This window comes from Salvelinus alpinus, chromosome 4, assembly GCF_045679555.1.
Source record: "Salvelinus alpinus chromosome 4, SLU_Salpinus.1, whole genome shotgun sequence".
Taxonomy (NCBI): domain Eukaryota; kingdom Metazoa; phylum Chordata; class Actinopteri; order Salmoniformes; family Salmonidae; genus Salvelinus; species Salvelinus alpinus.
In genome coordinates, this window is record NC_092089.1 from 72,887,859 (window position 1) to 72,900,257 (window position 12,399).

The window sequence follows — 12,399 nt, forward strand, 5'->3', positions numbered from 1 at the left end:
AGCAGTTTGTGCATGGTATAAACAGCAACATGCAGCTTTACCACAGCTTTAGGGAATGAGCTCGTAACACATCAACTCCAGCTGACATTAGAATCGGGTGCAGTGCACATTAACAACCACTCTCTTCTCACAAGAGTGCCATGCAAATGTTGACTGTATGAAGTGACTAGTACGTTGGAGGTGATTGTGTTTTGTTATTTTCATGTGAACAGCCAGATGGAACATAGATTCATACTTCTCTGTGGGTGGAGACCCTGCATGGCATACTGTATTAGTGAGAGGTAAATGTAGGAGGAGACAGAGAGGGGAGATGAGTGTGTATGTGTGTGTGATTACAGGAGAAGGGCTGGGTTCAATGTATAGATTTGCTTATCTCTCTCTGCCGTGTCCACTGGGGGCAGCTCTATAAGCATACCTTCCCCAGAGGGTAAGGGTCAGACAACACTTTTACAAGAAGGAAAGGTGTTTACTTTGAAATTAAAACACTAATTGACTTTGTGTGACCTGCAGGCACAAGCAACACTGTTTTTAATTACAACCTGTTACAACTGCAACACCATTCTTGTCATTCTTTCATCAAATAGTAAGTGATCTTAGGCAGTTAGTCTGGTAATTCCTGTATTCTGTTCTGAAAACACCCACGTGATCAACTAGTTGGAAAACAATGTGCCTTGAATGATTAATGGTACCTCAATGGTCATCAGTGATTATAAATTGTCTGGAACATTTTTTACTGTCACTTTTTCCTCTATGCAACATTGTCGTAATAACATTAGCACTGTTATACATCTATGTAAAGAAAGAAAACGGCTGGTTTTAACGCTAACACTTTTGACTAATTACTGTTGTTCTATAATGCAGAAATTGTGCGTTTATTAGGCCGTTATAATGGCGGCTTGGGGAGCCAAAACCCCAATTCCCATCAGACTTTGCGTCCATCCTGCGTGTCTGCTCTGTATGCAAGGAGGGATGGAATTTTGAAGAGCGTTTGGAGGAAGAGAATGGTTTACTGGTTACAGTGCTGTGTTGGATAGCAGGAACCGCCGCTGCTGAAATAAAGAATAATGCAAAGACGCGGATGGACGAAGTGGAAGATGGGGCTTGGAAATCGATTAAGGAAATCAATTATTGCTTTTAAAGCATAGCATTTGGTTAGACGACAGATGGTTTTACCACGGACACAGAAACCAAAAGAAAAGGGAGATTCAGCAAGAGGTGAGAAGCCGTAGGCTATACAAGACATTTGAAACTGTAACGTTAACATTGAAAAACGTTATACACATTTGCTTAAAGTTTAAAAAATAGTTGCATTGTATTTTACAAGATTAAGGGCAGCATTCAGTTAATTGACCTATTTGCTCTTTATGGGCATGACATTATCTTTACATAGTGTATGTTTTTAGATTGACTAAAGGTGTTCGATTGTATTCTATTTGAAATGGGTGAGGTTTTTTGTCATACAAAAGACGGTGTAGCCTAACCAGTCTTTGGTCCACGTTTCATCGACACCGATGACAGTTTACCCCTAATAGCGGTTGTCTACCTATTCGTAGGTTTTTTTTCTTGCCGTTGCATTTCGGTAATGAGTTAAAAACTACCTCTGTCATTTCTTTCTAAAATGAGAGCGCTGTAGCAGGCTATAATGTTTACGCGATAAAGTGTGTGCCTAGAAAACTGGAGAAAGGTGAATAATAACATTTACCGGACATAATACATGTGTTTTAAAGTGATATATCTATTACTGTTATGCAGTATAGCGCCCACCTGTATTACAGATATGAATAGAAACCGACACTTTAAGGTTATTGCTTTTAGTCATTATTGCATTGTGGGATAGGGAACATCGATGTAGTAGGAAGAGAAAGGGGGTCCTCTCATTTGGAGTTTTCCCCCGTTCAGGACGGATGTGAATTATTTGCGACACAGCCACATAGGAAGGAAGAAGGATCAGTGAGTAGGCTAGAGAAACTGAAGGAAACCATGCTCAGAATCCAAGTGTGAGGACCATCCGCAATGTCTTGTTAGTTACTGTGTTATAAACACACTCCCCATTCAGCAAACCAATGCTATGCATTTTCGAAATGGGAGTGAACTGTGTAGTTGTATTGCTAGATAGAAGTTGAACCTGTAATCTGATTTATTTTACACCAAACTGTTTATTCCAGGAAAGTGACCAGGCGCTCAATGTTTATGGACAGACCAACGCATCTCTGGCAAATGTAATGGAAACAATGTCTCTGCTCCAGTTTCTCTTTGAAATGTAGCAAGGGAAACAAATAACTGACTCTCAGGGCTAATCAAGCAGTGGTTGAGTTTGATAGTGGATGCACTCAAAGCACTGTGCCCTGTCATGCACAACACCATGTTAAAGCAACAAAACTGGAATAACACTGAGCATTCAGTCCAGCCAATGAGAAAGCCATGGAAAAAGTTAGTGGAAAATGTACAGTATAAGCCTCAATTGTGACTCTTTTTTGCCCCATATATTAAGCGACGTCTCAAAAACTGGTTTTCTTGTCCACAACCATTCTGTGTTTTCTCAGAAGGGAGCCTCAGTTTCACTTTGGCTTTATGACAACACTAAGGACAGCTGCAATCAACTTGGAAAAGCACATGTGGAGCCAACAAAATGGATATTCGATTTTACAGCTGGCCCACTCTGGGTTGAAAATGTGAGGGCAAGGAAAGCCCTATGAGGAATAGTCGGAATAGCAGTATCTCAAAATGGCCCAAACCAGTTTGCTGCAGGGTAAGCGTTTTTACTGCAGGGACTGGGTCTTCCACAAGATCCAGCACTGCATCCGGGAAAAAACGAATGGCCTGAGTGGTGTGACCACCACTCCCAGCAAGCAGTCCTCTGCCTCCGGTACTGGCGCACCCAACCCCAGCGGCAGTTCCGCAGCAGGCTCTGCGAAGGCCACCACCTGGGGGGTGTTGCTGGTGGGGGGGCCTGGGAGTGGGAAGACGGCCCTATGCACAGAGCTCCTGTGGCCCACCTCAGCCCAGGGTGCTCATCGGGGGCTGCAGCAGCAGAGTCTGGCCTTCCATTTTTGCCGTGCGGACGACTCGGACACACTCTGCCTTGGCGGCTTCATCCGAGGCCTGGTGGCCCAGATCTGCCAGAGCGGCCTGGTGCCGGATTACAAGGAGAAGGTGCATGAACCAGAGGTGCAGAGCGCCCTGCAGCCCGGGGAGTGTGAGAGAAACCCCACTGAGGCTTTCAAGAGGTAAGTGAAACCTGCTACGCACCCCCTTCCCTCCTCTCCCCTCCTTGCCTTACCCCCACCCTCCTCTGTCCCCCTACCCATTGATGAAGTGTTTGTGTTGTTCTTTTCCCCTTGTGTGGCATGCTGTGGGACTGTCCCCACTAGCCCTTGGTGGAGGAAAGGTCAGTTATTTTAAGTGGCACCAAAGCTCAGGTGGCCAAAGGGAAGAACATACAGCTTTGAAGTGTTTGACTGACTGCCCTATATCTTATACAAGTACAATTGGACATACAGGATTAAAAAAAATCTGTTAGACTGGGGCTTTAAAAGGGGTTTAAACCTGTATTTTTAAACAAACTGCTATGTGTGTATGTTACTTGCACGACTTGTCTACACGACGTGTTAGCCAGTCTATACTATTACACAGATGGGATGGGTCAGCCAGTCTATACAATTACACACATGGGATGGATTAGCCAGTCTATACTATTACACACATGTGATGGGTTAGCCAGTCTATACTATTACACCCATGGGATTGGTCAGCCAGTCTATATTATTACACACATGGGATGGGTCAGCCAGTCTATACTATTACACACATGGGATGGGTCAGCCAGTCTATACTATTACACACATGGGATGGATTAGCCAGTCTATACTATTACACACATGGGATGGGTTAGCCAGTCTATACTATTACACACATGGGATGGGTCAGCCAGTCTATATTATTACACACATGGGATTGGTCAGACAGTCTATATTATTACACACATGGGATGGGTCAGCCAGTCTATACTATTACACACATGGGATGGGTCAGCCAGTCTATACTATTACACACATGGGATGGATTAGCCAGTCTATACTATTACACACATGGGATGGATTAGCCAGTCTATACTATTACACACATGGGATGGGTTAGCCAGTCTATACTATTACACACATGGGATGGGTTAGCCAGTCTATACTATTACACACATGGGATGGGTTAGCCAGTCTATACTATTACACACATGGGATGGATTAGCCAGTCTATACTATTACACACATGGGATGGGTTAGCCAGTCTATACTATTACACACATGGGATGGGTCAGCCAGTCTATACTATTACACACATGGGATGGGTTAGCCAGTCTATACTATTACATACATGGGATGGGTCAGCCAGTCTATACTATTACACACATGGGATGGGTTAGCCAGTGTATACTATTACATACATGGGATGGGTCAGCCAGTCTATACTATTACACACATGGGATGGGTCAGCCAGTCTATACTATTACACACATGGGATGGGTTAGCCAGTCTATACAATTACACACATGGGATGGGTTAGCCAGTCTATACAATTACACACATGGGATGGGTCAGCCAGTCTATACTATTACACACATGGGATGGGTTAGCCAGTCTATACAATTACACACATGGGATGGGTCAGCCAGTCTATACTATTACATACATGGGATGGGTCAGCCAGTCTATACTATTACACACATGGGATCGGTCAGCCAGTCTATACTATTACACACATGGGATGGGTTAGCCAGTCTATACAATTACACACATGGGATGGGTTAGCCAGTCTATACAATTACACACATGGGATGGGTCAGCCAGTCTATACTATTACACACATGGGATGGGTTAGCCAGTCTATACAATTACACACATGGGATGGGTCAGCCAGTCTATACTATTACACACATGGGATGGGTTAGCCAGTCTATACTATTACACACATGGGATGGATTAGCCAGTCTATACTATTACACGCATGGGATGGGTTAGCCAGTCTATACAATTACACACATGGGATGGGTTAGCCAGTCTATACAATTACACACATGGGATGGGTTAGCCAGTCTATACAATTACACACATGGGATGGGTCAGCCAGTCTATACTATTACACACATGGGATGGGTTAGCCAGTCTATACAATTACACACATGGGATGGGTTAGCCAGTCTATACAATTACACACATGGGATGGGTCAGCCAGTCTATACTATTACACACATGGGATGGGTTAGCCAGTCTATACAATTACACACATGGGATGGGTTAGCCAGTCTATACTATTACACACATGGGATGGGTTAGCCAGTCTATACTATTACACACATGGGATGGGTCAGCCAGTCTATACTATTACACACATGGGATGGGTCAGCCAGTCTATACTATTACACACATGGGATGGGTTAGCCAGTCTATACTATTACACACATGTGATGGGTTAGCCAGTCTATACTATTACACACATGGGATGGGTCAGCCGGTCTATACTATTACACACATGGCATGGGTCAGCCGGTCTATACTATTACACACATGTGATGGGTTAGCCAGTCTATACTATTACACACATGGGATGGGTCAGCCGGTCTATACTATTACACACATGGGATGGAATGCAGTGTTGAACACACATGCCTCATGTCTGGCCATCTGGTGATGCTTATTGCACCATCTCTACATCACACACTGGGAAAGTAGGTCAAACGTTCAGCGAGGTAAATCATTTTTAAATGGTCAACAGACTCATTGATTTCCCTTGGGTTATACACCTTTCCCAACGGAAGTTGAGGAAGTAGCCCTGTGTCAGTTAGTATAGTAATAAGGCACTATTGATGCCTGGGACTTGACTGTGAACTTTGAGATTGAAGACAGGTTAACATGGGGACATGGACAACCTGTGGAAATACAGAGGTCCATTTCTGGTCAGTGTCAAAGGAATGGAATGCTTCTCACAGACTGCATCACCAACTAATCCTGGCCTAAACAAGGGTATTTCTTTACCACTTGAGGTTTGGTTTAGACTCGGTGGACAACATACAGAATTCTTATCCAATGGAGATCACAGCCTTTTGTTTGTGGAGTAAATATGAACTCTGAAGAATTTCTTATCACCATCTCAGGTGTAAAAGTGTCGTGGATGCTGTTGTACACAAATCATTTCACGGCCCCTTGGCCATCTACTAGATGTTGTCAGGTTGCAGAACGTTGGAATGTGGAAGATCTGTAGCCAAGATCCTACAGCTTTATTTTTGCAGACTGGCATTTAAGTTGGCAAAGCAAGTAATGGAGGAATATAAAAAAGTTTATTATTCTTTCAAAATGATGGTTCCCCTAATTGACTTTAGGGATATCATTGCACAGTGGGTGGAAAACTCATCTCAGGTGTTCCAATAACTAGGCTATATTCTCGATCAATAAATGAAAAAGAGTGTGTTCATTTGTTCCATTTTTGTCATTTAGCTGATGCTCTTATCCAGAGTGACTTACAGGAGCAAATAGGGTTAAGTGTCTTGCTCAAGGGCACGTCGACAGATTTTTGGGCCCCCACTCAGTTTTAAAACCTTACCGGCATGTGAATGCCAGAGAGTTTAACCAAATTCTTTGTCCTCGTCAAAGCCAAACAAGCGTGTCTGTTGACCGTAATCACCGGTTGTGTGTCAATACATTAAACCTGGTTCAGACGTTGGTTGACATCTCCATCCTATGCACTGCCTTCCTCTCCATTCACCATTGTGTGCTTTTCTAGTCACCAGAGTAAGCTTTATCTTGAATAGGATATCTTGGATAGGAACAACAGCAACATGAAAACCTGGGAGGGAGGGGATCTAACTACAATATGCTTTCCCTCTATTAATGGCCTCTACCATGTTTTGACTAGAGCACTAGCAGTGGAATTAAATTTGGCCTTGTTTGAAACTATCCAACAACATTCTCTCTCTCCCCAACATGTCTTTTTTTCCTCAGGACAAAAGAGCATACATAAATAGTTGGAATTAACTCAGTCATGTGGGCACTCTAAAAGCTGAAGGCACTGGGAAATGTGCTGAGAGGGCAGATTACTTTTTTGTTTAGGTGAGAGCTTTTGGGGTTTGTTTGTAAGTCTAATTTTCAAATGAGCGTGCAGTTGTTTGAATAACTGCCAGGCAAATCTGTACGTGGTAGCAAAGGGAGCTTGTAGAGTGTTCATGGCTTGAATCTGAAAACCAGGTTTGAGTTTCTTGGCAGAATTCTGTCTGCGTTCTTGCCTTTATGACCCTTTTGCTTCGAAAGTTGATTGAGGTTTTTCCAAATGGTCTATATTTGCTCCAAATCAACATTAGCCACTTAATTGAATTGACTCATGAATTAAAATAAAAAACATTGTTAAATACATAGGCCTACAGCTAGCATAACAAGCTAATGTGTCACGATCGTGTGGTTGAGAGACGGACCAAAACGCAGCATTTGGAAAATAAGCCATCTTCTTTTATTAACACCACGAAGATGAACACGACACCAAAACTCTATACAAACTAACAAAACAACAAAACGACCGTGAAGCTACAAACGTTGTGCACATACATACAGGCTACAAACGTTCTACATAGACAATTTCCCACAAATACCTAAAGCCTATGGCTCCCTTAAATATGGCTCCCAATCAGAGACAACTATGACCAGCTGTCTCTGATTGAGAACCAAATCAGGCAGCCATAGACTTTTCTAAACACCTACACTCAACCATAGACTATACTAGACACATACACTAAACCATAGACTATTCTAGACACATCCACTCAACACAAACCCATACACTCTAACAAATCCCCCTAGACACTCCAAACCACCCAAGACAATACAAAAACCCAAACCTAACCCCATGTCACACCCTGACCTAACTAAAATAATAAAGAAAACAAAGAATACTAAGGCCAGGGCGTGACATAACCCCCCCCTTAAGGTGCGAACTCCGGGCGCACCAGCACATAGTCTAGGGGAGGGTCTGGGTGGGCTTCCGTCCACGGCGGCGGCTCCGGCACTGGTCGTGGTCCCCACCCCACCATAGTCACTACCCGCTTTCTTAGCCCCACTGGAATAAGGGGCAGTACCAGACTAAGGGGCAGCACCGGACTAAGGGGCAGCACCAGGATAAGGGACAGTACCGGACTAAGGGACAGTACCGGACTAAGGGACAGTACCGGACTAAGGGACAGTACCGGACTAAGGGGCAGCCCCAGGATAAGGGGCAGCCCCAGGATAAGGGGCAGCTCCGGACTGAGGTACGGCAGCTCCGGACTGAAGGGCTGATCCTGGCTGGCCGGCACTGGCGGATCCTGGCTGGACGGCTCTGGCGGATCCTGGCTGGACGGCTCATGGCTGGCTGACGGATCTGGCTGCTCATGGCTGGCTGACGGATCTGGCTGCTCATGGCTGGCTGACGGATCTGGCTGCTCATGGCTGGCTGACGGATCTGGCTGCTCATGGCTGGCTGACGGATCTGGCTGCTCATGGCTGGCTGACGGATCTGGCTGCTCATGGCTGGCTGACGGATCTGGCTGCTCATGGCTGGCTGACGGATCTGGCTGCTCATGGCTGGCTGACGGATCTGGCTGCTCATGGCTGGCTGGCGGATCTGGCTGCTCATATCTGGTTGGCGGCCCTGGCAGATCCTGTCTGGTTGGCGGCCCTGGCAGATCCTGTCTGGTTGGCGGCCCTGGCAGATCCTGTCTGGTTGGCGGCTCTGGCAGATCCTGTCTGGTTGGCGGCTCTGGCAGATCCTGTCTGGTTGGCGGCTCTGGCAGATCCTGTCTGGTTGGCGGCTCTGGCAGATCCTGTCTGGTTGGCGGCTCTGGCAGATCCTGTCTGACGATCGGCTCTAGCGGCTCCTGACTGACGATCGGCTCTGACGGCTCGGGACAGACGGGCGGCTCTATTGGCACTGGGCAGACGGATGGCTCAGATGGCGCTGGGGAGACGGATGGCTCAGATGGCGCTGGGGAGACGGATGGCTCAGATGGCGCTGGGGAGACGGATGGCTCAGATGGCGCTGGAGAGACGGATGGCTCAGATGGCGCTGGAGAGACGGATGGCTCTGGCCGGCTGAGGCGCACTGTAGGCCTGGTGCGTGGTGCTGGAACTGGTGGTACCGGGCTGGGGACACGCATCTCAGGGCTAGTGCGGGGAGCAGGAACAGGGCATACTGGACCCTGGAAACGCACATTAGGCCTAGTGCGTGGTGCCGGAACTGGTGGTACCGGGCTGGGGACACGCATCTCAGGGCTAGTGCGGGGAGCAGCAACAGGACGCACAGGACTCTGGGAACACACAGGAGGCTTGGTGCGTGGTGTAGGCACTGGTGGTAATGGGCTGGAGACACGCACCATTGGACGAGTGCGTGGAGGAGGAACAGGGCTCTGGAGACACACTGGAAGCCTGGTGCGTGGTGTAGGCACTGGTGGAACAGGACTGGGGCGGGGAGGTGGCGCCGGAAATACCGGACCGTGCAGGCGTACTGGCTCCCTTGAGCATTGAGCCTGCCCAACCTTACCTGGTTGAATGCTCCCCGTCGCCCGACCAGTGCGGGGAGGTGGAATAACCCGCACCGGGCTATGTAGGCGAACCGGGGACACCATGCGTAAGGCTGGTGCCATGTAAGCCGGCCCGAGGAGATGTACTGGTGGCCAGATAGGTAGAGCCGGCTTCATGGCACTTGGCTCAATGCTCAATCTAGCCCTACCAGTGCGGGGAGGTGGAATAACCCGCACTGGGCTATGCACACGTACAGGAGACATCGTGCGCTCTACTGCGTAACACGGTGTCTGCCCGTACTACCGCTCTCCACGGTTAGCCTGGGAAGTGGGCGCAGGTCTCCTACCTGCCCTCGGCCCACTACCTCCTAGCCCCCCCCCCAAGAAATTTTGGGGTAGTACTCACGGGCTTCCAGCCTTGCCTCCGTGCTGCCTCCTCATATCGCCGCCTCTCTGCTTTCGCTGCCTCCAGCTCAGCTTTGGGACGGCGATATTCTCCAGGTTGAGCCCAAGGTCCCTTTCCATCCAATTCGTCCTTCCATCTCCAGAAATCCTGTGTAGGTGGGTCCTGTTGCCGTTTCACACGCTGCTTGGTCCTTTGGTGGGAAATTCTGTCACGATCGTGTGGTTGAGAGACGGACCAAAACGCAGCATTTGGAAAATAAGCCATCTTCTTTTATTAACACCACGAAGATGAACACGACACCAAAACTCTATACAAACTAACAAAACAACAAAACGACCGTGAAGCTACAAACGTTGTGCACATACATACAGGCTACAAACGTTCTACATAGACAATTTCCCACAAATACCTAAAGCCTATGGCTCCCTTAAATATGGCTCCCAATCAGAGACAACTATGACCAGCTGTCTCTGATTGAGAACCAAATCAGGCAGCCATAGACTTTTCTAAACACCTACACTCAACCATAGACTATACTAGACACATACACTAAACCATAGACTATTCTAGACACATCCACTCAACACAAACCCATACACTCTAACAAATCCCCCTAGACACTCCAAACCACCCAAGACAATACAAAAACACAAACCTAACCCCATGTCACACCCTGACCTAACTAAAATAATAAAGAAAACAAAGAATACTAAGGCCAGGGCGTGACATAATGTTCTAAAGCTTTTTACATGCAAGGACTGAAGGCGATGACAAGTTTGTTGCTAGCCTTTACAAATCACATTGACAGCAATATGCTCCTTTTCGTCTACTGTAGTTGGAGCTTCGGATGTTATTAATAACATCAACATTCATAAACTCCATAAATGATGGATAGTGATCTGGATGTATTGAAACTCTGCTGACACTTATGTTCATGGTATATGATTGTCCTAACTTCACAATCCTGTGTCATGATCATCTGATGCAATTCACTATAACATCGCTGGTATCCTGAAAATGCATCTCAACTCTGAGCTTATTTGCATGCCACAAACAGGTGCAACTATGCATCTGCCTACCATCCAAATACATTATTATAAAGGCACAGTTCTTGTAAAGTTAGATCAGTACCTGTACTCTGTTTTTGTACTTTGTAGTACTTATTGTACTTTGTAGTACTTGTTGTACTTTGCAGTACTTATTGTACTGTTGCTAGAAGGTTGGGGACTGCAGAGCGGCAGTCGGGGGGAAAGAAGAGGATGCTAATCGAAGATGAAAGCGCCGCGCGGCCTTCATGTGGTGCACGGCTGCGGAAGACTCACTGCAGATTAGGCCACGTTTTAAAGGATGCCGCTGTGGCGCGTCAGGCTCAGCCCCAGACAGCCAGAGAGATGGTCCCAGTGGCTGCAGCTATGACTCAGCATTCTGGAGCCAGCCCCTCTGTCCACGTCGCTTTAACTTGGCATACAGGGGCGGTGGGTATGGGAGTGGGTGTTATGACGCCAAACAGCCCAAACACGTTCATCGGATCCCCTTTGCGTGTTTGCATGACGAACATATTAAATGTTAACTGAGCTATTGGCTGCACACATTCGGAAACGGGGAGGTCGCTAAGTGATGTGAAATGAAAGCCCCGGCAGATTTTTTTTGTGCTTTCAGAGGATGTCAATTCGGCAATGCCGTGTGGGATATGCCTTCTTCTGTCTCGCGCTGACTGGAGTGAATGGGAGGGAAGGAAGTTGCGTATGCTTTGTCTGGCACATGATGTCTTCTTGTGTGTCCTCATCAGGATGAAATACAGGAGACGCTCTCATTGTCCCCACAGGCTGCTTCGTCAGACATTTACCATGCTGTGTGTGTACTGTGTAGCGTGTCCCAGAGTCCAATTTTAACAGGAGTATATACATAGGGGTAGGAGGTTAAGAAACTAAGATTTAAAGTGGGCTTTTTTTAACAGAAACAGATCTGGTCTCTCTCTTGTCAGCAGGAAGCAGATTTTGCAGTCAACCTTTCCACCTGTTCTTGGTTATGGTGATACTATTTATCAAAGTGAATCTGCCTCTACTATTAAACCCCTGGATGCCGTTTTATCACTGGTCACTGTATTCTTTACCAAAAGATTGTCTGGACCGCTTTGAAGTCACGTAGATCACATCATTACACTCTTTTTATTTACAAAGGCCTGCTCCACAAACTTCCGACTTACCTAACATCACTGTTAAGATTTAAAATGAAAAGTGATCAAACCCGTTCACAGGGTTGATTAACTCCGGAGACTCCTTTGACGTCTAGGGAGTTAGGTAGATCCGTTACGTGTTGAATTATCTACAATAATGATCTACAATAATGATCTACAATGCACTTTAACATTGAAGGAATTGGTGCCTCTAAGGCATTTCAGATGGATCTTAGGGAACTTTTTTACTGAAGAATGTGTCTGTTTTTTTATGATTTTGTTTAG

At 46.4% G+C, this 12,399-nt stretch overlaps 1 protein-coding gene across 3 annotated transcripts in view; it reads left to right on the plus strand.

Moving 5' to 3' along the window:
• Positions 1-962: 962 nt before the first annotated feature.
• LOC139574401 (ankyrin repeat domain-containing protein 50-like) overlaps positions 963-12,399 on the plus strand; it is a 42,120-nt gene continuing 30,683 nt past the window's right edge. The window contains exons 1-2 of one of the 3 annotated variants that reach the window (XM_071398934.1): positions 963-1,215; positions 2,166-3,227. In XM_071398934.1, coding sequence (XP_071255035.1) covers positions 2,725-3,227 — 503 coding nt within the window. In that variant the 5' untranslated portion in view covers positions 963-1,215; positions 2,166-2,724. Of the gene's footprint in view, positions 1,216-2,165; positions 3,228-12,399 lie in introns of those variants that run through there. The other 2 variants (XM_071398935.1, XM_071398936.1) reach the window with 2 other exon arrangements.